Genomic DNA, 25,872 nt, shown 5'->3' with positions numbered 1-25,872 from the left:
GTTTCCCCCGCGGGTGACTTGGAACGGGACGAAGAATGAACCTTCTGGATGGAACTGAGGCAGGATCTATGGCAATCTTCACCCCAACGGAGTACCTCTCCAGTTCCCCAGTGGAGTACCGGCTGATGTTGTACTAACCAGGGACGTCCCAGGATGATATCCGCGGTGGACTCCTCCAGCACCATAAGAGAAATTTCCTCAGAGTGTAAACAGCCGATACGAAGAGTTAGAGTGGGTGTATAATGGCGAATTCGACCACGACCTAATGGCTTGCCTTGTATGGTTTGGACGGGAAGATCTCGGCACAGACGGCGTCGCCGAATATTCAACTTTTGGAGGAACTGGGTGGATATGAAGATCCCCGCAGACCCGGAGTCAATGAGGGCTTGCGCTGGGAGACAAACACAGGAGGTTAATACATGTACTCTGGTACGTGTGAGAGGCTCAATCTTCGGGGAGAGTTGAATGGCACTTACCGCCTGTCGCGGAGGTCGTACAGGGCAAGAACTGAGGAGATGCTTGTCGGAAGCACAGTATAGACAGAGGGAATGTTGAAATCTGCGCTGGCGTTCAGCTGTAGAAAGGTGGGTGGAGTCTACTTCCATTGGAACTGGTGCTGGAGGAGTGACTGAAGGCGCCGGAGGCGGAGAACTTACAGTGGGTACAAACCTATCACAAGCGGTGAGACGCTGGGCTGTACGGATTGTCTGCTGGATCAGATTCTCTAACCCCATGCTGTCCTCATACACCACCAACAGCTGGCGGACGTTGGAATTCAAACCATGACGAAAGGCGGTGATCAGGGCGGTTTCATTCCAGCCGCTAGCTGCGGCTAGTGTGCGGAACTGAAGCGTATACGAACTCACTGAAGAATTTCCTTGACGGAGGTTATAGAGTTGGTCGTGAATGGACAGTTCTGATATTGTTTGCCCAAAAACCTCTTTAAAGTGCTGTTTAAAACTTGAGAAGGATTTGACCACCGGGGCATCTGAATCCCACAATGACTGTGCCCATCGAAGTGCTTGACCAGATAACAGTGAGATAATGAAAGCCACCCGGGCGGTATCACTACGGAACTGATGCTCATTCATGGAGATATACAAGGATACCTGGAGAAGAAACCCACTGCAGTTCTCCGCCTCACCAGAGTAGGGCGCTGGCCGGGCCATGGGACTCGCAGAGGCAGTGAACGAAGCAGCGAGAGGTTGCGGAAGTGGAGGTGGTGGAAAGAGTGCCGCGGCGACCGGAGGATTAGCCGCTGAGGAATCCTCTTCTAAATCCGACTGATTCTGCATAATTACTCCTTTCTGTGGTCTGGTCTTCTGTCACGGATCACAGAGGAATCAGACAAGATGGTAAGTTATCAGTGTTTATTTTGCAGAAGGATGGCGGTCGGAGATAACAGGTGAGAAGAAGTAACATAGAAAGTTCAATGAAGCTTAGCTGTGGTTTTAAGTCTCTCTCTTTCTTTCCCTCTCTTGCAGGTGGCGTGGCGATGGCTGGTACGGATGGGTTGATCCAAGATGAGTGAAGCGACGGTAAGTAGAAGGTAAGTGATCGGGAAGTCTGTGAGCCATGGAATGACGAGACCAGACAAGTGACTGCAGTGAAGGTGAGTGTTTTATAGTCCATATGGTTGATGGGACACAGGTGACGGTGATTAGTACCCAGGGGATAATGAACGGGGAAAAGTCTGGTTGGGTGAAAGGGAACGAGTGGGCGGAGATGGTGATCTGGATGATGTAACCCTGACACTTAGAGAGGCAGAAAGCACACCCTTTATTGTTTATTTATTACACATAAAAAGTAGACATTTAACAGTTTATTTTTTTCATATTTCTCAAGTCTGTATGACCAGAAATGATGGAGTATTATAAGTCTATTTTTCTGCTATGTGAAAAAAATCTAGCAAAACGCGCCGACACATTTGCCGACCCCAGAGGGTTAAAGGAAGAGCTGTAACTATATATAATAAAGAGAAAGACTGACAGAAACAGAAATGTCTGATAAGTGTGATCTGTGTCTGCTGGGACTGATCATTCTCTCTTCACTTCTCACAGGTAAAGAAATCTGTATTTTCTCTAAAGACATTTAGTGGAATTAGTCTGGAAAGAGTTCATTTGAACATGCTCAGTTTATTCTTGCACACATTCACGTTGTGATCTCAGAGTTGTGTATTGATACACACAGATCATACTGTATGATACTGATACTTATACTGGATATAGTGTCCCTCAAACATCTGATGATGAAGAATTAATAATTTATTCATATATAGGCAGGGCAATTTTATTTATATAGCACATTTCATACACAATGATAATTCAAAGTGCTTTACATAGAAGAAATTAAAATAATCAAAAGAAGTCAGAATAATTAAAACCATTTTGAATAAAAAAAAATACATTACAAACAGTCGGACAAACAGTTGCACAGTGCTCATTCAGTAAATGCACAGCTAAACAGAAGTGTTTTGAGTCTGGATTTGAATGTGACTACTGTAGGAGCACATCTGATCTCTTCTGGAAGCTGGTTCCAGCTGCGGCTGGCGTAGTAGCTAAAAGCAGACTCGCCATGCTTAGAGTGAACCCTTGGTATTTCTAGCCGATGTGATCCTAATGATCTGAGTGATCTCATTGGGAGCGTGTACAGGTTGAATAGGAGTGGCGCAAGAATTGAGCCTTGAGGGACTCTGCATGTCATGGGTGTCCACTCAGACTTATGATCTCCTCCCTCAAGAGGAGGACGTGTCCCCCTCAATGTTGTAAAATGCTGCATGTCCCACCCAAAAATCAGCCTATACCACAGGGACAAAAACTGTACATTTGGAGCTTTCATTTTGAAAGCATAGCATCTTAATTTGAACTTTATTTTATTATTTTATTAGTTCATTAACTAATTATGCAAACTCAACTAATTTAATTTAAAGAGCTGGATAGGCTATTAATTACTAATTAAATAATGTAAACTATTAAATGTAGGCTATTTATTAGAGTTGCCATAGACTGAAGATATTTCTAGACTAGTAGTCATTCATTTAAGCAATTAGGAGTAATCGCACGTTTATATTCAATTGTGGGTGCATATAGGCTATGGCCTATTCCGCGCTCAAACGCATGCATAAATCTTGCCGCAAAGCACCGGCAAAAGTAGGCTAATGTTGATAAATGTTGTCTGAAAAAATAACGAAGCATTTTAGTTGTTTATTAATAGTGTTTTCTAAATGTAAGCTGCAAATATATCTCATACATCGCTGGAAAGTAGCCTTTCATACGGACAGCAGGATTACATCAGATGGTAGGCTACCATACGTATTTGCTTTTGATTGGATTTTTTGTTCGTTGGTGGACATTTCAAGCTTTATATAGATAGCTATATTTCTCATGTCTTAGAGGCTAGTTTATACGCTTTTTTTTTCAGTTCATTTTTGAGACGCGCTCCAATTCACAAGACCATGAAAGCGCGTCCTGTTCGTTTTCTTTTCTTTTACAAAAGTACAACGTTTTCTTGTTGTTGTGAGTTTACACAAATGAAAGTAGTTGCGACTGGTGCATTATTTTCTGTATGACCAGAAATGATGGGTTGTTTCCACTGTTGATAGGAAAATGCGAGTGATGGCACCGGCGCCTCCATGTCATGCAGTGCGCGCTCCACACTCCACTCAAACACTTGGATATGCACCTAATAGCGAACATTTATCAAGGTTAACGTTAGAGCGAGACCCATGCTAGACGGATAAGTCCTTTGCATGTTTAACAAATCAAATTCTGTTGCATTTTCTTGCGCCTGTTTGAAAAGGGCGGCTGAAATACAACACTTAGCCTATACAGATAAACGCCCAACGCTGGTGTTATTCTTTAAATAAATTTGTTTAGGCTTTAAAATAAATATTGTTTGTGGGCTAATTCATGCCACAATAATTTGTGTATTTTATAGGCTACTTATATTTATTAATTTTTGTTCTGCATTGAATACCATTTAAAGGATTTGTTGTGCACCGCAATGCTATCCTCCCATAGAAAGCCATAAGAGTTTTCTTTATAATAAATACTGGGCTCATCTGCTAATCTGTAGGCTACACATGCTTTATTAATAAGGTGTGTACATAATTTGATCTTTTAACATGAATGTCCTTTGGGGGCTGCTATGCTTCAGCTTTTTGTACGTAAGTATGATAAAGACATGATAGGCTATACATTTTATGTGGATAAAGGCATATTCTGTACATGACTATGTCCTTATAATGCCTAGAACATTTGTCGTTTTAACGGCATAACATCTCGTTATTACGAGAAAATATTTCATTTTAACGACATAACATATCATTATTACAACAAAATTGAGTGGAAAAATAATATGTATGTGGCAGCAATGCGTCACCGTATAGAATAATGCCACCTCACAAAAAAAATGTAAAACCATCATCAAAGGACATAACGTTACTGAAGTTTTTTACATAGCTGGCAATCGATTTCTCTGTGTTAAACTTAGCGAAAGTAAAATGTTCTGTCATCTAATTTCAGCATAATGCCACCCCAGAAAAGATTAAAACTATCAAAGGAAATAACGTTACTGAAGTTTTTTACAAAGAGTAAGGTTAGTGTAAGTAATTATACAACACATTTTAAACAAGGACAGGACAACATCATTACCTATCATTTACCAAACCTATATTTACATTTAAAAAAAATTATATTATATGTCATCAGGAGAATGCTAGTACCACCAGGGAAGAGGAAGGTGAGGAAGGTTGTACCACGTCACCATACTGTATGTTACTATTATGGTGGTGGGATGGACGTTGATTCATGGTGGCCAGAATGTCCTCCCCAATGACAAAGTCATTCCTACGCCCTTGGTCTTCGCGCTATCTGAATGTGCGCTTTTGTTGTCTATGGCTACAAGAGGTAAGTGTTTCTCTTTTATTATGACAGACTTGTCGATGTGCAACAACAAAAGCGCACATTCAGATAGCACGAAGACACCTGGATGGATGTGGGTCCGTCACTGATTATGGCCCCCCTGGAAACATTTCCGTTGTGTCTTTGCAGTTTGCAGTTCGTTTCCCTATTTGCTTGTGCTGTGAATATTTGCAGCGTACGTGATGTGAAATCGACGAAGTTGTTTTCTGAATATGTAGTTGTTGTGGCGTTTGTATCTTTACTGAATTTGGAGATGTTTTCTGAATATGTAGTTGTCGTGGCGGCGTTTGCATGTGTTTTTTGAATATGTAGTTGTTGTGGCGTTTCTCGGCCACCGTAATTCTTTATGAGCGCTGTCTCTGTGCTGTGATGCGGTCGGAATCCAGATTTAAAATTGTCAAAGTATCCATTTGAGCTTAAGAATTTGTTCAGCTGATTGAAGACAACTTTTTCAATGATTGCCTATGAAAGGAAGATTTGAGATCGGTCTATAGTTGTTTAATATGGTCTTATCCAGATTGCTCTTTTTCAGGAGGGGCTTGACAACAGCAGTTTTCAGGGAGGTCGGAAAACTCCCAGAGAGAAGTGAGGCATTTACCACTTCTAGGAGATCTGCTTCTAAGCTGTGTAACACACTTTTGAAAAAAGATGTGGGAAGTGCGTCAAGGGCGCAGGTTGATGTTTTAAGGTGCTGTACGGTTTCTCCCAAAATTTTGCCATCAATTTTTTCGAAATCAGACATAGTGGCTACTTTCTCGTGCTGTTGTCTGATCTGTCTGACCCCAGCGCAACTCAAGGATGAGCTGATCACCTTTCTGATATTAGTGATTTTCTCAGAGAAGAAAGAAGCAAACTCACTGCACTTTCTCACTGAGAGCATTTCACTGGGAATCTGGCTTGGGGTCAGTCTCTCTACAGTAGCAAAAAGAGTGCGTGTGTTGTTTATATTGCTGTTTATAATATTCGAGAAGAAAGTCTGTCTAGCTTTGCTTAGTTCCTTATTGAAAGCATGGATGCTGTCTTTGTAGATGTTATAATGGACTACAAGTGTTGTCTTCCGCCACATGCGCTCTGCTTTTCTGCATTGTCTTTTCATATTTTACATTTACATTTACATTTATTCATTTAGCTGACGCTTTTATCCAAAGCGACTTACAATTGATATGTCAGAGGTCGCACACCTCTGGAGCAACGAGGGGTTAAGTGTCTTTTTTCAGGGACACATTGGTGTCTCACAGTGGATTCAAACCCGGGTCTCTCACACCAAAGGCATGTGTCTTATCCACTGCGCCATCACCACCACCCTGTTGTTTTGCACTGCTGTTGAGTTTCTCCAAGGTGCTTTTTGTCTGCCATTCTTCTTCCTGTCTTTCACAGGAGCAATATCATCAATTACACTCTTAACTTTTGAGTGAAGGAATCAAGGAGAAAATCAACAGAGTCAGCAGATATGCTTGGTGTTAAAGATATAGCCTTCATAAATAGTACACTAGTGTTCTCATTTAAGCATCTCTTCTTGACAGACACGGATCTAGCTTCAACGGCAGGAGAGATCATTATATCAAATAAAATACAGAAATGATCAGACAGTGCTACATCCTTAATAACAATCGATGAAATGTTTAGACCCTTACTGATAAGTAAATCTAGAGTGTGTCCATGATTATGTGTAGGTCCATGTGCATGCTGAGTCAGATCAAAAGTTTTTAAAACAGTTTTGATTTATTTTGCCATATTGGTTTCTGCATTATCTATGTGAATGTTAAAATCTTCAGCAATGGCAAAACAGTCAAACTCAGAGGAAATTGTTGATAGCAGTTCTGTAAAGTCTTCAGCAAAGGCTGGAGGGTATTTTGGAGGCCTGTAAATAATAAGTAAAATTCATGGAGCACCTTTTAACCCTCTGGGGTCTGAGGTGTTTTCTGGATCCTGGAGGTGTTCTGACATGCTCTGACATTTGTGCTTATTTCTGATACTTGTGACATTTTCATGGCTAAAGTCCTATTACACTGTATTCAGCACAAACTCTGCTACAATAATATGTCAGCAGCATGTATGTAAAAGTTTGTAGTTTTGAGATTTATGACGTTTATGCGTGGTTTGTGAAAAAAAAAATGTCACTGAAATAAGGTCATGAAACCCCTACTGATTATTTCTTCACAAGACTTTTGAAAATTGTATCACATAGCCTAGAGTATTTGCTCCAAAACTATGTGAAAATCATCCTGACTACTCATTCAGATAAGAATATAAATACATTTAAATTGTGTATGACGTCTTTTGTGTAAGAAAGCTTTATGCGAAGGGGCGTGATCTCTCATTAATATGAATGCATTTCACACCTGATAAAGACAAAGACCCTCCCCTAATGGCCCTATTAGGTGCTATCAGGCCCAATCATTATGAGGAGCATTGCACAAAGAATGAGGAGATTTAAAAAAGAATGGCTTTTAGATTGTTTGGATTTATTTACAACAACATAATCCAAAGATACACAACAAAGGACAAAAAAGCACCCCAGTAAACACACTGATCTAAAGACAGAGGCTTGAACAGTCACACACCTTTGTGCCATTCCTGAAACATAGTACATACCTGTCATTTCCAAGGTGTCTGATTTTTCATTTGACCATTTTCATGTACAGAGACTGTTGAATGTTGAAGTCAGCAGGACTCATCCAGTGGCGTCTGGTCCCTGTAAAAAAAAATAAATAAAAAAAATAAACACCTGTGAACATGCTGATATCAAGAGAAACTATAGGGCTGCACGATTTTGGGAATACATTTTAGATTTTTTTGGTTAAAATTATTATCAAATATATAAATGAACACTAAGTTTATTGTGCAATGTAGGCATATATGTGTAGGGCTGCAAACAATAATTACAGATAGATAGCAGGCAGCCTATAAATCATTAAAAAGGAACATTTCAGTAATACTACACTAGACAAAAATATATGGATTTTCATGTTACCTCAAACGTTTCCATTCGATATGAAATAAGATTGGAGTAAAAACATGAAGTCTAATGTTTGGCGGGTTTTGCTTTTCAAACCCAAAGCGACTGACTCAAACTCAGCACGTACAAAGAACATTTACTGAAGTGATCGAGCCGCTCCAAACTATGAAACATTATTGTTACATTATACATATCTACATTTGAGCGCAATAGATATCCACAAACACAGTATTTAACAGTAAACACGGGTCTAAACATTATAATATTCACTATATTACAATAAACACTCATAATAGCCTACTTTATATCATGCTGTGTTTAATTATCGAAGATAAAAACATTCTTGTGTGTACATGTAGATTCATTTAGCATTAGGCTTCATGTTTTCACTCCAATTGCATAACATTTTAGTCTGGCACCAGTTTAACTAGTAGCTACAATGTAAAGTTTATGCAACCATAAGATGCTTATTATGTATCTTACCTTAAAAATCGTTCTCATAATAAAATCGTGTTCTTCTAATTCTTCTGAGGTAAATCCAAGGTAAACAGCACAGCACAAACAGTCTTACAAACTCGATGAACAGCAGAGGAATACTGGAGTCGCTGATTCTTTGTTTAGAGGTGATGAGGGCGTTAACAGCTCTGCGTTCCTTCACATGGATCATTTGAATGAGAACAGCTCTCGCACGTGTGGGTGTGGTCACATTAGAGTTAATTAGCTCGGGCTGGAGAAACTGTACATGTTGTTGCTTTCATATGGATTACTTAAACAGAGAATATTTTTTTTTTGGTATGATTTACATAATTTAAAAATGGAGACTTAACGCTTTGTAAAGACATAACTCTCACGTGTGGGTGGCAAGTATTCGCTGAGTTACAGATAAATTTCTGTCGCGTTTCAGAATGAACTTCACATTGAGAGAGACGACAGAATCATGTTTATTTTCTTTATTTTATGAAAAACACAACATTTTGTTTTTATTATTAGTGTACACAAATAAAAGTAGACATTTAACAGTTTTGAATGATGTATAACACTTGCCTGCATGACAAAAATCAACAGAGTTATTTGAGTCTCTTTTGCACTGATAAGAAAAAAGTGGGCGGTTAACACAACCGCCAGATATTCGAAAGACGGGTAATTACCAAATGATTTTTGCTTACATTGATAGACATCTTTATAAAGAGCAGCTAAACCTCCACCTCTTCTGACAGCTCTGTAGACACTCATAAAAGTAAAGTTAGGAGGGGCTGTTTCATTGAGGACTGTTGCACTGCAGCTGTCTTCTAGCCAAGTTTCATTTAGCAACATAAAATCTAGGTTGTATGTGGTTATTAAGTCGTTGACTAGAAGTGATTTATTTTTAAGTAAGCGGATGTTTAAAAGTGCTAACTTAACATACTTACTTTTTGTCCCCACAGCAATCTTAGTTTGGCGTCTAATAGGCACCCGATTAGTTGGGTTTGCTGTACGGCTTTCTACGGCCTTAGACTTTCTATCATGTAATCGAACAGCAATAGCGAAAGATACAGGCACGCTTGTTCTGTAAACATTTGACAAAGTTACTGTTATCATAGTAGGGACTCGACACATATCACTGAGAGCTGGTTTCCTTGTGTGATGTGTCAACCGCATGTCCATTCAGGTGCTGAAGTGAAGTCCTGTGGTCATTCATACTGTATCCAGGTGTGTGTGTGTGCCATTCAGGTTGAGTGGATTGGCACACACTGCAGAAGAATGATGGAGGGAGAAGTAGATATTGTCCTTTAGCACTCTTGAACCAAGTTTGTTTGGGTGGTGGGCATCCTGTTGAAACAGTTGCCTCTGACTCCAGAAAAGATTGAAGTTGTCAATAAAGTTCACTCCTTTTATATTGCAGGTTTTTTGCAGCCATTTATCAAGACCAAGCAACCGTGAAAACCTGTTTGTTCCTCTTGCTGGGAGTGGTCCACTGATGAATGTTTGAACTTTCAGTCTTTTATATAGCATAATGATCACTGAGATATACTGTGTTTCAGGCACCAGTGGAGTGGATGATGATCATGTGTTCATCAGTTCTGGTGTAAATGTCTCTCTGTCCTGTAATAAAACTCTTTCTGACTGCAAATCAACTAAATGGATCTATTATAACAGTCATTCAGCAGTAGTTGCACTGATTGAATTAGGGATAAAGAAGAACAACACAGAGAGACATGAGAGACTGAGTCTGGAGTCTGACTGCTCTCTGAACATCAAGAACGTCACAGAAGAAGATTATGGATCTTACATCTGCCAACAATATGTGAATGACAGACGACAAGGATCTGATGCACGTGTTTATCTGCATGTTCTTCATGGTAAGTTTATCTTTATTTGGTCAATTTAAAAATTCAGATGATGATTGAAGACTATGTGATTTGTGTCTTGTGTACAGTTTCAGTGTCTCCATCATCATCATCATCATCATCATCATCATCATCATCATCATCATCCTTACAGACTGAGATCAGTCCAGGCCGCTCTGTGACTCTCTCCTGTCAGTTGTATTCATATACTGGATTCTCCTGTGATGATTGGGTCAGTTATGAGGGATTTGAGCTGTTGTGGGTGAATCAGGCTGGTGTTGATCTGAAGAAAGACACCAGATATCAGATATTATCATCAGATCACTGTATCATCACTCTGACTACAACACTCCTGAATGAAGATAACAACAGAGAGTGGAGATGTCAGCTTACTCGCAGAAATCAACTCCATACCTCCGTCACATACACTGTCAAGTATTCAGGTGAGAAAATGTCTCAGGTTTGTCTGAGATTCTATTTCAAATAAATGCTGTTGTTTTTAACTTTATCAAAGAATAAAAAAAAAAAGGTACTCAACTGTTTTCAACATTGATAATAATCATAAATGTTTCTTGAGCATCACATTATCATTATTTTATACTGATTTCTGAAGGATCATGTGACACTGAAGACTGGAGTAATGATGCTGAAAATTCAGCTTTGATCACAGGAATAAATTAAGCTTTTTACTATATATTCACATAGAAAACAGCTGTTTTACATTGAAATAATATTTCACAATATTACTGGGTTTGTTTTGTATTTTTAATCAAATAAATACAGCCTTGGTGAGCATAAGTGACTTCTTTTAAAAACATTAAAAATCTTACCGACCCCAAACTTTTGAACGGCAGTGTATATATGTATATGTATTTTGTAAATATATATACGAACACCTAGTATGTTGTCTCTTGTATATATGCATGTGTAGGGCTACATGAAATAATAACAATAGCCTAGATAGCAGGCAGCCTATAAATCGTTAAAAATGATCACTTCAGTAACACTACACTAGACAAACATATATTGTTTATCATATGTTACTTCAAATATTTCTATTTGTTATGAAATGAGATGATTTTGGCGTGAAGCCTAATGTGTGGCGTGTTTTGCTTTTCAAACACACAGCGTGACTCAGACCCAAACTCAGCGCGTGCCGCGTGCCGATCGAGCCGCTCCAAACTATGAAACATTATTGTTACATTATACATCTACGTTTGAGCAGATATCCACAAACACAGTATTTAACAGGAAACACCGGTCTAAACATTAAAATATTCACCATATTAGAATAAACACTCATACTAGCATACTTGTATCTCATTTCATAACATTTTAGGCTGGCACCAGTTTAGTAGCTACAATGTAAAGTTTATGCAACAATAAAACACTTACTATTATGTCTCTTACCTTAGAAATTGTTCTCATAATCAAAACGTCTTCTTCTGACGAAAATTCAAGGTAAATCCACAGCACAAACAGTCTTCCAAACTGATGAAAAGTAGAGAAATACTGGAGTCGTTGATTCTTTATTTTTCGAGCTGATGAGGGCGTTAACAGCTCTGCGTTCCTTCACGTGGATCATTTGCATGTGAACAGATGGTGTGCGTGGGGGTGTGTTCAAATTAAAGTTAATGAGCTCGGGCTGGAGAAACTGTACATGTCGTTGCTTTCATACGGATTTCTTAAACCGAGAATATTTGTTTTTGATATGATTTACTTAATTTAAAAAAAGAGACTTCAAGCTTTGTAAAGACATTACTTTCACGTGTGGGTGGCAAGTATTGGCTGAGTTACAGATCATTTTCTGTCGCGTTTCAGAATGAACTTCACATTGAGAGAGAAGACAGAACGCACATCATGTTTTTTTTCTTTATTTTACGAAAAACACAACTTTTTGTTTTTATTATTAGTGTACACAAAAAAAGAAGACATTTAACAGTTTTTAATGATGTATAACACTTGCTTGCATGACAAAAATCGACGGAGTTATTTGAGTTTATTTTGCACTGATAAGAGAGCCGACCCCAGGGGGTTAAGGGAGTATGACCCAGAGCCTATGGGCCCTGGCCTGCTACTTTTTCGGGGGGACCAGTGTCAACCCCCATACCAGGGAGGCTATCATGCTTAATGCTGAAGCCAACAATCTGTTTACACCTATGGAAGCGGAGGCCTCTGCAGGATGAGCAGAGGAAGGTCTCCAGAATGTGGTCTCCAGAACTTATTCTCAAAATGTGAAAAGTTCATAGTGCAGATCTTAGACAGAGAAAGGCTAAAAACAACTCTCCATTATCGAGAGGGCCCTTATTCTGAACTACTACCTGCAATGCTGTTTACATGGAAGCCTCAGCAGGACGACTTTCGAAGGAGAAGAGGCCTGACACATGCTAGAGTACAGCTACAGCGCTCAGGGAGCGAGGGGGCCTAGGTGCTCTCCCTCCACGCTCTACCGAGCTGTATAAATGGAGGCCGCAGCAGGATGACTCTCAAAGGAGAGGAGGCCTGACACATATATTTTGGAGAGGTAGCTCAATGACCATCAGAGCTCAGGGAGCAAAGGGCCTGAAGCTCCTCCTCATAGAGGAAGGGGCCACTTCTCAAGCTCTACCTGCAACGTCTGTTTGCATTGAAGCCTCAGCATGATGACTCTCAAAGGAGAGGAGGCCTGACACATGCTAGAAAACAGACCAACACCCAAACTGTAAATATGGAGTTAAGAGAGAGCTCGACTACCACCACAGCTCAGGGAGCGAGGGGTCTAACAACTAGTCAAGAAATGAAGAAGAACCCCTTCCTCGCTCTACCGAGCTGTATATATGGAAGCTTCAGCAGGATGACTCTCGAAGGATAGGAGGCCTGACACATATTTAGGAGAGCTAGCTCGACCACAATCAGAGCGAAGTGCCTGAAGCACCTCCTCAGAAAGGTAGGAGCCACTTCTCAAGCTCTACCTGCAACGTCTTGACTAACACCAGAGCTCAGGGAGCGACGGGTCTAATAACTAATTCAAGAAATGAGGAAAAACCCCTTCCACGCTCTACCGAGTTGTATATATGGAGGCCTCAGCAGGATGACTTTCGAAGGAGAGGAGGCCTGACACATATAGTTAGGCTAGCTCGACTAAGCACTCTATAGAAACATCCTGCTAACTAGAGGAGTGCTACTTTAGAGGGGCGACTTGACCACTGTCTCAAATTCAGAGACACATACTGCCTCCACAGGGTTATGGGGAGCAGGGGCCTAGCAGAAAGACTCTAACAAGAGGAGGCCTACCATACTCACACCCAAGTGGTCTTAAACTAGTCTATATATTAGTGGAAACAACTATATTAATTAATCCAGCTCAGAGCCCGAGAGGCGGCGGGCCAGAAAAAAAACTCTTACAATTTTAAAAAGTGATCCCTAGTTTACCTACCAGCTGTGCTGCCTGCATGGGGCTCTAAGGCCAGAGGTCACAGCATGATGACTCTCGCATAAGAGGAGTCCTAGATCTAGGCTACCCGAAACTCAGCAAACAGGAAGCGACAGAGTCCCTATAGCAATCTTACCACACCGTTAGGGAAACCCATCCTATCCAGGAGGGGAACGGAGGCCGTTAAATTTACAGCCTGTCTACGTTCGTTTTAACTGGAGGAGGCACGTAGTACCAACTACTCTGGTAATGGTGCTGGTAGGGTGTGGCCACAGAGAAAGCGCTTTTTTTGAGCACTTCCCCTCTGATGCGCCGCCATGGCATTACTCAAGCCTGGCGGGCATGTTCAATAGTGCACTGTCTTTTGGACCAGAGGATGCATCAGAGTGCGCATACCCGCCCCGCATCCCTGCCCTCATTCTCGTCACCCACCGACGAGTTTGAGAGATTCACTCCTCTCTCAAACTCGTCAACTAGCTCCCTCTGAGATCCCCGCGATCTGAGTCTCCTCTCGGCCTCGGAACGAGCGGGACCCGAACCACAGGGGCAAAGATGACTGTCCCTCCTCCATCAAGAAGAAAGACAGACGAGAACGGAGCGTTCTTATTGAGAAACGCTCACACTCCACACACTCTGTCCCCTCGAGAACAGAGCGCGCGTGCTCTTCACCCAGACAAAGCATGCAAAGATAGTGAGTGTTACCAGGTGTGAGAAACCTCTCACACGGGTTGGCACACTTTGTCAGTTACGAAACACAAGATCCAATAGCGAATGAATATAGGTTTATCAAAACAAGGCAGGCTGGAGATTGTCTCTGATCGGCAGTTCGACACTTGGCAGCACAGAGACTGCAGTGAGATGGATAATCCAAGAAGACAGGAAAGGTAGCACGAAACAATGACAAACCCAACCGGGCCACAAGTCCACAGCTCTGGAACAGACGAGGAGAATAGTCCGGTAGAATAGGAACTGGAATGGGCGAACTGCACAGACAGCGAGACAAGAGAACCAGAACAACGATCTGACAATGTACATGACAAACACAAGACTACATATAGGATTCATAAACGAGACACACCTGTGACTGATCTGATTGCTCGTCAGCACAGCTGACACTTATAGGCAATCAGACCAGAACAGTACACTCAGAATGAACAGACAAACCTGCGGACCGTGACACACTTCCCTTGTTTGCCATAGTTTCATTTTACTCATAGTGTCAGTGAAACAGTCGCTGAAGACGAAAAGTGGATGACATGTTCTCTAGGCGCCCTTTTATACTCCTGGTCGCGCTAGAGCATGATGTCATGTCTGACGCCGGCTAATACGATTGTCGTGATTATACAGTGTTTCAGTCATCAGTCACGCTGAGGCGTTCCTCCTCAGCGCTTTGACACAGTGTGAGTTCCCTTTCGAAAGGGAACAGTGTTAGAAGACCCTCATAATGTCAGTAACACTGTTCCAGAACAAACTGAGGGAACAAAAGCTTCTTTGACTCTCATAGAAGAGTAACTCAAAGCATTGCTTCAAACTAATGAACTGCAGTGAAGTAACAGTTCAAAAAGTGATGCAGGAAATAATAAAGAAATTGAAACTTTACAGCAATTTTTTTATGTAATATGATGATCAACGTTAAAATATGTTTTTCATATTGTACAGTAATAATCATGTAATCTGAACTGAGATTGATCTTCACAGCTCAAGCTGATTCAACGACAGCAGTGAATCCAGTCCACATCACAAACTCTCAGGATCCCTCATCTATAAACACACACGTTTCTAAAGGTACATCATCACTGTCTTTCTCACATCAGTGCTTTTCAGTGCATAATGCTAGAGTTATCTTCAATGTTAACTAATCACAATATGACTGTAATATTCTACAGTATGATTGTCACATTGAGTTGTTGTTTTAGTTTAATTTCATGGACTTTAATAGTGTGTCCCAATTAGCGTACTTATGCATATTCTATGTCATGTTCAATATAAACAGTGAGAGTCGTGTGTTCATATAACACTCCGGTTCTTTCACTCGATTCTCCCAGAAATCCTCACATGAAGACGATATGTTGAGCTCATCTATGCAGCGCATTCACTGTGGATACATGAAAAACACCAAACAAACATAAAATACTGCTAGTCCAGTCACAAAATTATCAAAAATCATACATGGGTAACACTTTATAATAACTGCATGCTATTAATCATTAGTTAAGCATTAGTAAACAGTTAATTCATCATTTAAAAAGCATTAATAGACATTAATAAGCAGTTTATAAATACAGCTATAAATGCTTTATTCTTGATTTAAAAGCATGATTAATAAACTATTTAAATGTACATTCATACATCTTATTATTCAGACATATAGTAATAGTTACTTAGTGTGTTAATAAATGATTTATTAACATGTATTTATACTGTAATTCAGGGTTAATTTGGGTAGTTATAAAGCATTTAGTAGTGGTCAGTTTACTATTTTTGTGAGCTCATCTAGAGTGAGGACTAGTTATGCCTTGTTAAGCATTTAAAAAGGAGATTTAAAGGCTGTTAAATATTTATATGTTCTGTATCACTGTGTTGTGTTTGTTTCATTTTTCTGTTTAGAAGATAACTGAGTCTTTAAATCTCCTTTATAAATGCTTTAGAAGCCATAACTAGTCCACAATTTAGTTGCGCTCACAAAAATTGTTAACTGACCACTAGAGTTGGGTCCGAGTCCGCCTTTGTCGAGTACGAGTCAAGACCAAGTCCTTAAACATCAAGTCCGAGTCCGAGTCCAAAAGTGTCCGAGTTGGACTCAAGTCCGAGTTCTTAAAGGGTCCGCCCGAATCCAGAAAGTAATTAAATTGAAAAAAGATTAGAAATTGGTATTGTAATTTTTTACATTCTAATAATATTTTAACCTGTCAACCCATTAAACCAATGGCAATATAAAAATGTAATTAAATACCACTATTACATCTTGTCATTGCCATTGAACATTTTTATTTTATGTCAACAGAACTAGTTTCCTATCAAAAGTGGTTTCAAAGAAAAGAAGGGATATAGAGGTATATGTAGAACTTTTATTATTATAAGTGCATGAAAATAATCCTCCAGTTAAAGCTGACATTACAATGATTCAATGCCTCTCACCCACATTTAAATAGGCTGAGGAAATACTCAGAGTAAAATTTAAACCTATCAATTAGAACATGCAATGTACTATTTTGCACAGTCAAGCAATAAACCAGGGCCATATTGCTTTTCAGGAATACAAGCGCTGTGACCAATTTATGAGTTAAGCGTGCACGCTGTGGCCTCACGATGAGGCCACCTTTGCTAAAGACACGCTCTACTGGTGCAGAGGATGCTGGTATAGACAGCACTTTTACAGCCAGAGAGTAGAGCTGTGGGAATCTCTCTGTTATGAACTGCTCAGAGACAAGAAGTTTGAGGATCCAAATGCAGTTTATTAAAGTTAATCCAAATCGTAATAAGAATCCAGGCAAAGGTCATACACAGGCAGGCAATCCAAACAAACAGACAAATCCAGAGGGTGAGGCAGGAATGGGAAAACCAGGACACGGGCAGAGATCAAAAACCAGGAACAAAGAAAACAAAGGAAACGCTCAGAAATGCAGTGGGATAACGTACAAGACTTCGCAGGGAATGATGAGGTGAACCATGCTTATATGTGGTGAACTAAACAATATAATTAGACACAGGTGAATGTGATAATCAGAGATGGTGAGTCCAGGAGGTGAATTATGGGAAATGTAGTTGTGAGTGAACAATGATAGTCTGATGTGGAGTGCCCTCAGCTGGCTCTCAAGGGCACTCCAGCTGATAACCGTTACACTCTCCCTGTTTGTCGACCAAAATTCAAGTGCTGTATTTGTGTCTGTGTCTTGAATGGCATCAAGTGTATCTGAGCTGAAATGCATGTATCCTTAGCTGAGTGGCTCAGGTGCATGTGGTCGCAATAGCGAGCTAGAAGTCGTGAGCATTTGCCAGGAGGAGAATCTGTGGTTTCACTTTCATCAGCATCAACTCCAGAATGCAGCATGTCTCCATCTGCTGTGGCCTCAACTTCTGCAGTCAAAGTATCTGAAAAATATGAAACATACACAAATAACACACGTTAAAATGCATTATTTGGATTTAGGGACCTAAGGACCATTATTGTATGCCTACTGCATATTTATATGCTCTGCACTCTGCAGTATACAGAGTTTACTTCAGAATAAAATGCAGACAGATAATTTGTAGGTTATTAAAGCAAATAAACTGCATTACCTATACGTGTTCTTTTCAGATCCTCTCTGAATTTCTTCACCGAATCTAGACTCTCACTGTTGTTGGTTACATCTAGATCAACCCAGTTAAGACCAAACTGAGGATCAAGCATCGTAGCCAAGAAATAGACATTATGGTTGAACTGGTCCTCTTTCCTATTTTGCTCAACCATTTTGGTTCTCAGAAAGATCCCAGAGAATCTCTTTAAAAGTGATTGCCGAAGGGCTGTGGCTAGTGGCCGGCAATGACTTCTTGACTCTGATATTTGGAGCAGATGAGTGTTTAAATCAAGTACAGTGGAGACCACCATACTAATAGTGACCATTTTCTCACCCTCTGTAAGGTCTGTTGCTTCTGCGAAAGGTAAGAGAACAGAACCTAAATCCTTCAGTTGATTCCATTCACGAACTGAGAAAAGAACATGTTGGAAGTCTGAACTGCAAATTTGAGTGAGATCCCTATGGTCAAGTGCTGTAAGGGCCTGTAGCTGCTTGAATGTACTGTTCCAGCGTGTGGATGTAGCTGCAGGAATTGATCTATCTGTCCCAAATGTAGCCTCAAATCGCTCTTTAAATGTAGTACTTGTATGAATTAATGAGGTTAATTTGGACATTTTGGCAAGTGCTGAAGAAAAGGCCTTGGCTTCTTTCATTCCATCATGTACAACTAATTGCAGAGAATGTGCAAAACAGGACAGCCTTTGTCTTGTTCTCACAATGATAGCCTTGTCTTCCCAGGTCACATCCTCCCAAAGACTCTCATCATCTAATTTTTCCTCTTCTGCATCACTGTCATCACTGTGCTGCTTTTCTTGTGGTAGCTTGACTTTGAATGCACACTTCATATTGGCTGCATTATCAGTAATAATGTACCTGACTTTACTTTCTATGTTATATTCATCAATGATCTCGTCAAATGCCACTGCTATGTTGTCTCCACTGTGTCGGCCACAAAACCTCCTACAGTCTAAAAGAAAGGACTCCAGCTGATTTCCATCTTGGTTTAATCTATGGGCTGTAACACCGAAGAAGGACCGCATGGTTCGATCAGACCATATGTCAGCAGTTATGGACAGAGATGATTGGGCCTGGAGCTTCCTTTTAATTGAATCCTTCACCTGGTCAACTAACAAAGGAATGTGTTTTTCAGTGATTGTTTTTCTTGCAATGGGAGTGCATCTGTTGTCCATTACTTTCAAGAAATGTCTGAAATGCTGATTTTCAACAATTGACAGAGGTAAAGTGCAGCCAATAAGCAGATCCTTAATGATGGCATTATGAATTTCTTGTTGTCTTGGAGAACTTGCATCATAAAGTTGCACTGCTTGTTTTGTCAATTCTTGTCTTGCAAATCCTGCTATGCTGGGCTGTGCTGCATCTGCTGGTTGCTGCTGTCTTTGGTACTCTTTTATTCTGGGACAAAAAAAAGAGAGAATTTTAGCAATTCTTGGTAATTCAAAAACAGAAGGTAAACGTAAAACAAAGGTATTTGTCTAATGTGCCCAAAACATTTTTTTCAATGTTTTCTTTAAGCTCCTTAACTAGTTATTGCAATTCAGATCACATTATGTAATGGAATGAAAATTGCATTTAAGAGCATAATGTAATTTTAAATGTAATTAAAAGGACTATATTTTACAATACTAAATCTTATTTCACGATAATTATATGTTTTATAAGTAGGTCTAAATAATATTCAAGTAAGAATAAATAATACAGAAATTAAATAGGCTAAAACAATTAAATGTAAAATAATGCACAGTGATTGTCAGTCAATTTAATAAAGTTAGTCATCAGTTGAGCAAGTGAGTGATTTTGTTTGATTAAAATTACGGCAACAGATTAATTGAACTGATATTGACGATTTTTTTGTTACACATGATGTGGACTCGACTGTACTCGGAATATTTTCCGAGTCCAAAATGTTCAAGTCCGTGTCAAGTCCGAGTACAAATTCATCCGAGTGCGTGACGAGTCCGAGTTCATTCAAAATTGGACTCGAGTCCGGACTCGAGTCCGAGTCCAAGTTCAAGTACCCCAACTCTACTGACCACTACTAAATGCTTCATGACTACCTGAATTTACTCCGTTTACTTAGGCTTTCTAAGTGATCGTATGAACCAATGACAACTCTTAAATAATTGGTTTGTAAATAATACTATACTTCATTTAGAAATTATTAATTAATCATTAACAAAGTATGAAAATACAATTATTAAACACATTATGGATATGCTTATAAATCAAGAAAAAAGCATTTATAGCTGTATTTATAAACTGCTTATTAATGTCTGTTAATGCTTTATAAATTATGAATTAACTGTTTACTCATGCTTAACTAATGATTAATAGCGTGCAGTTATTATAAAGTGTTACCCATACATGTAAAAGTAAACAAAACAAATATACAAAAAAAAAGAGAGAAACACAAAATAAGCCATACACTCGTAATGTGCTCGGCAACAAGTTTAACATATAACACTTCAGTTGTTCATCAAGTCTTATGACCCCAATATGAAATAAACTGATTTAAATATATTTTTTTAAGAGAATATTTTTGACCTTAAAGAAAAATAGTTATCTCTTCCAACATTTTGTTTCTGTCTGACTGGAGAAAGTTTGTCCTGCCATTCACTTCAACAGCTAAGATGAAACTGAAGAGACAATGGCCGACTTAACTTATTTTTACTTTAATGCTCAATTCTCCTACTTATACTACACCCTAAAAGTATGTACTCTCTTTGGGAAGAAAGTAGTAGATACTTTTGAGTGTGTAGCAGAAGAGTAGAGAAGCTTTGGGACACACTATCACTTCATGCAAATGTGTCTTTAACGGTTGCTCTCTCTCGATTAGTTACACACATCCTGTCACGCAAACTGACCTTTCAATCATCTTATCAAAGATAAGATCCTCCACATTTCATTTCATTTCATTTCCTATATCGGATAGAAATATACAGGTGGAACTACAGGTGGAAATTAGCACAAGTGCTATTACCTGGTAAAATGCATCTCTCCTTTCTAAGGTTATATATTTTTCTAAGGTTGTATATTTTACATTGTCCCTGTCCAAAAATAAATAAATGAAATGAAAGAAATGCAGAAGCACGTTGATCTGCAGTCGCGGGTCATGCGGAGAATCTCCTCATATTAATGCATAATGATGCATTTAAAAGTTAATGGCCAAACGGATCTTTACAAAAGTCCACTTTGTTAAACTTTGATTAGTCACTCAAATCTTTATCTAAACCTCTCAACGTCGGTCACGCATATCCGCCATGTTTTGTAGTTTTTTTAACACTTTTTATTCATGTTTGTAGTTCTGAACCGAATCCTCCTCAAAAGCACAATGGGTTGTGGGTAATATCAGCCGTTATAGTGAGTACGGATCGAAAATACACTGGAAATAGTAGATCATCCGGGGACTTCTGTCATACTGTTCAACATACTATGCTTTGGGACACTTATTTTAATCTCACACACTGTTTAGGTAGGATAGTATGGACATTGAGACACAGGGCGAGGTTGTGTTTACCTCCACTTTTTATGCTCATCCCTCGCTCATTTTGCACGATTGTCCACTACTGGTGAACTCTTGGGGTGTTGGAGAAAATATATTTAAAAAATATCAAAATAAATCCAATATCATACTCTATAGAGTTGTGTGGTCTGACATGCTTCATGCCGCAATGCCAGCTGGGAGCCATGAGTTTAATACTATGGGTGACTCCCAACATGCATTGTGGCATGAAGCATGTCACCATTGTTGAGATTCATATGTTGTTTTTTGATATCTGTGCGTGTCTAAAAATCCTGTAATGTATAAAAATGGAAATTCAGAATGTCTGATCTGTGGCAAGAAAGTATTGTTGGTGAATATAATCTATTAATAACATATAATCACTTTTGGTCAGGGATAAGATTAGTTTATTATTCTACTTTATGATGCTGAAATATATATCACCTGATCATCTTTGTTCCTGGGTTTCTTTGTAATAAATAATGTGTTTCAGTAAGCACTGTTACAAAGACACAAACTCACATAAAAAGCCAAGAGTCAAACTGACCAACTAAATGAAACACTCATCACCATAATGGCGACCAAACATGTTAAATGCATGTTTCAATACATGACACCGCCGTTGGTGTATGAATGAGTGAGTGAATGGGTGAATGTGAGGCAACATGTAAAGCGCTTTGGTGGCCATTGGGTCCGTGAAAGCGCTATATAAATGCAGTCCATTTACCATCCAATACATCATCAACATCTAAACCTCTGTTAATTCTCAATAAGTAATCTGTAAATGGATGACAGAAATAAAGTCAGTCTGGTTAGTAATAAGTGAAGCTGGTAATGCTGTTTGTGGAGTTGTTTAATCCTCCTCTGGTGAGATCTTCAGATTTTATCTGAAGCTGCATTATAGTGATTTCTTAATTCAAAATACAATCAAGATTACATAGGTTGATGTTTTCGGGGAATTTAGCTGTTAAAAGTATAACATTTAAAGCCACTTAAATTAAAAAAATGACTTGAATAAAGATTCGTTCATTTTGAGAAATGAGAGAGTCATTAAAATGATCTGAACTTCCAATCACTAATGTTCAGAGATTTAGGCTTAGTCCACACGTACACGGGTATTTTTATACACAGAGTTTTTCATCTTTTGTGTAAAAAAAAAAGTGCCCACATGAAAACGCAAAAACACGCTATGAAGCGCTGTCAAGAGCATGCCAAACCAACAGGTGGCAATATAACCCTAACCCTAAAGCTCCTTTGGCCAATCAGAAGCCTGAAAAAAGGTTATTTCCGGTTCTGGTTCCGACGTAACAAGTCAGAATCTACGGTTTCATGGTCTACGCAACCGGAGTTTCTGAAAATCTTCACCCTGGCAGGGTTTTTTAAAAAGCTTCGGTTTCAGTGACCTGATGCTGCGTTTGCATGAGGACGGATGGCATAGAAAATACACGTGTTCGTGTGGACAGGGCCTTAATGTCTTCTTTTATCTTCAGTTGATTTCATCTAAAGCTGTGGCTGGAAGTCAGTCTTATGTTCTGGTGTTTCTCTGTTCTTCAGTGATTCTGCTTGTTAACAGCAGGTGTTCATCACTAATGCTCAATCGTCATTTAATTAATCCCATGATTATCTCATTGACTTCTCATAACTCTCATTAACCCGGGTGCACACTGTGTGATTTATAATAGTCCTTTACGATTGTTGCTTGTAAGAATGTAAGAACATGATCCTCGCTGTAAGTCATGTCACACTGTAAGATGTCAGTTGTCATTAATGTCAGACTGTACGACAGTCAAGACGCGTTAAAAACGGACACATGCAAGAACACTAATGTGGAGTTTTACATCCTCAATGAATGACTTTGGTCAGTGACTGTGAGCTGCATTACACTCGGGATTGAAACGGTGGCTTCAAAGAAATCTCTAACGTTAATTTTGGTCATGGCTCGTCTTGAAAAATGAAGAAAATTTACGGTCGTTGTAGTAGAAGTCACTGCAGGACTGAGAGTCAAATCTTCTGACACTAACCGAATTTCGTCTGAGGTAAAATCTGATCGCAATGCTCATGAATCAGCTGTCAGTGAACATGTCAAACTAACGATCAAAGACTCCAGATTTTAGCCAGAATCAGAGATATCTTTTAGGATTTGCAAAATTTATCTCAGACAGCCAAATCGTGGCCAAAATCACAGTGTGCACCGGCTTAACTTTAACACTCTTTAGAGTGGGACCGTATGTACTCTGAGCAGAGTTAAATCAAATCTGGGGATTTTGCTGATAAAATAAAGTGTAAGCTGCTAGGTTTGCTACACCTCACCTTGTGTCCTCCTCATTCTGGATATTATTATAAAGCATCTCAACTAATATTCATGCTTTTCAGCTCAAGCTGATACAACAACACCAGGCACAAACTCTCAGGATCTGCTCCGTCCGTCTCTAGTTAAAATCATAATATTGTACAGTATAAATCATCTGAACAAACATTAATCATTTACAGCTCCAGCTGATCCAGCGACAGCAGTGAGTTCGTCTACACAAGGTACATGATGATGCTGATGCTTTTAAGACATTGATGATGTTATCCACAGAACAGCTTTGTCTAACATAATTATATAGAAAATACAAATGAATTACCATTATAGACTCTCTACCACATTATATACTGAAGTAAGTAAGATTTGAGTTGACTGTTGCCTTTTGTTTCTTGAGAGAGGAGCAATAAGCAATAAATAAATGACAGGGCATTAATCTACAGTCAGAGGAAGATCAGAATGATTTGAAATCTCATTCAGTGCCGATGGCTTTTGTCTTTGTCTATAACTGTCCTCAATCATCCTTTTCAGCTCAAGCTGATACGACAACACCAGACACAAACTCTCATCATTCAATTTCAAACACACAAGGGACATAATCACAGTCTTTTGTCTTTGTCTATAATTGTCCCCAATCTGCCCTGTCCGTCTCTGACTCTGTCCTCGATCTCTTCTTCAGTCATAGTGATTTCTGTCGCTGCCGTCGCTGTTTTCCTTCTTGCTCTTCTCTGGCTGATCTGCAGAAAAACAGCTGGTGAGTTTTCAGATTTACTCCTTTACAACAATTAAAAACAGTTCAGATGAGCAAACAAACACTTCATGTTCAGACTGTAAGTATCACAGAAGCATGTGGACTATATGAAATTTATTGAAAAGTGTATTCCTGCTGAGAAATCCTGTAATGTCAATCTCAATGAGTTATCAAGTCAACAAATTTTTTTTATTATTCATTTTAATGCTTCAACAAAATCTGATTGTTGAAAATCTTAATATTTAACATTGTGTTTTTCCATAAAAACTCATATTTTCACGAGCCACTTGTTTTCAGATAATAAAAGAGGGACTGGCGACTCTGCGGTGAGTTCAGTAATGCAGTGATTTATATTTGATTAATGTCTTTAAAGCTCAATAAAGTGTAATTCGTGCAGTTTTAACTGTTTGTTCTGAAGGTTAAAGATGAGAATGAACATAAAGGGACGTATGAGACGATCAACACGTCCATTCCTCCTGATCCAAGAGCCGATGTGAGTAACAAAATCATCAAACATTACAGTCACTGTCTGTTCAATCATGTGATATAAATTCGAATCGTGCATATATTTTGTGTTATTCTACATATTATACTGAGAGATATGTCTGTTCTGTGTGTTAATCTTGACTCTCTGCATGTTTGCATTGATGTTTAGGAGCAGACAGATGATCTGACTTATTCTGAGGTCACTTATTCCAGTACAAAGCCAGTAAAATCATTGAATGTGAGTCGCACATGAGCCAGCACATGAGTTTGACTCTCAGATAAATGAAGCTCATGCTCTAATAATAATAATAATAATAATAATAATAATAGTAATCGCTGCAGTTCAAACATTGATGGACAGAATCTGTGCTGTTCTTTCAGGATCATAATGATACAGTGACTTACACTGCCGTCAGAGGAAGAGAAAATAAACCGCAGGATGAACTTTACGCCTCTGTGAACAAGAACAAGACCTTCACAAATAAACATTAATGATACAGATCATGAGCTCATCATATCAGGATATCTGGTGTTTGGAGGAAATGTATACTTGTGTGTGAACGAGCAGATATTTGTTGAATGTACTGTGAATATTAATGAGATTTATTGTGAATCATCATCTGGTCTGTCGTCGGTCAGAGCACAGAATCTCATCTATATCATCACAGCTACAGTAAAGATAGAGATTATCCGCTGGATTTCTGTCTGAAAACATTCATCTTCATGCAGAAACTCATGCTGAAATGATCCTCTTGCTTCAGCTTGTATATCAGCTGTTTCTTCTACAGAGAGACGTCCGTCCGATAATTACAGTGTCTGCTCATATTATATTGTCATAAAATATTAAAAAGTTTGACTTTGCAGTGTGTATATGTTACAAAATTAAATGTCAGTTATTTCTTGCTTTTTT

General features: G+C 39.1%; 2 protein-coding genes across 5 annotated transcripts in view; both read left to right on the top strand.

Annotated features, from left to right (window-relative positions):
• The window catches only part of LOC143714414 (uncharacterized), a 1,189,624-nt gene that overhangs the window by 497,352 nt on the left and 666,400 nt on the right, over nt 1-25,872 (top strand). The window lies entirely within an intron of this gene.
• LOC143714377 (uncharacterized) lies at nt 2,000-25,644 on the top strand. Its single transcript, XM_077205488.1, has 10 exons — nt 2,000-2,060; nt 9,903-10,220; nt 10,349-10,651; nt 15,319-15,405; nt 18,245-18,264; nt 24,257-24,479; nt 24,774-24,802; nt 24,895-24,969; nt 25,132-25,200; nt 25,344-25,644. Exons 1-10 carry the CDS (start codon nt 2,000-2,002, stop codon nt 25,452-25,454), a joined length of 1,296 nt encoding a protein of 431 aa, XP_077061603.1. The 3' UTR covers nt 25,455-25,644.

Source organism: Siphateles boraxobius, unplaced genomic scaffold (assembly GCF_051911475.1).
Source record: "Siphateles boraxobius isolate OS27281-9 unplaced genomic scaffold, OSU_SipBor_1 54, whole genome shotgun sequence".
NCBI classification, from domain to species: domain Eukaryota; kingdom Metazoa; phylum Chordata; class Actinopteri; order Cypriniformes; family Leuciscidae; genus Siphateles; species Siphateles boraxobius.
The sequence above is the reverse complement of the archived record's forward strand: the minus strand, read 5'-3'. Positions and strand labels throughout refer to the sequence as shown.

Excerpts from the sequence above, each read along its gene's own strand:
- LOC143714377 (XM_077205488.1), top strand. The coding sequence starts at position 2,000 with ATGTCTGATAAGTGTGATCTGTGTCTGCTGGGACTGATCATTCTCTCT. Across the intron at positions 2,061-9,902 it reads TCTCTCTTCACTTCTCACAG|GCACCAGTGGAGTGGATGAT; the intron begins GTAAAGAAATCT and ends ACTGTGTTTCAG. Across the intron at positions 24,803-24,894 it reads GAGGGACTGGCGACTCTGCG|GTTAAAGATGAGAATGAACA; the intron begins GTGAGTTCAGTA and ends TTTGTTCTGAAG.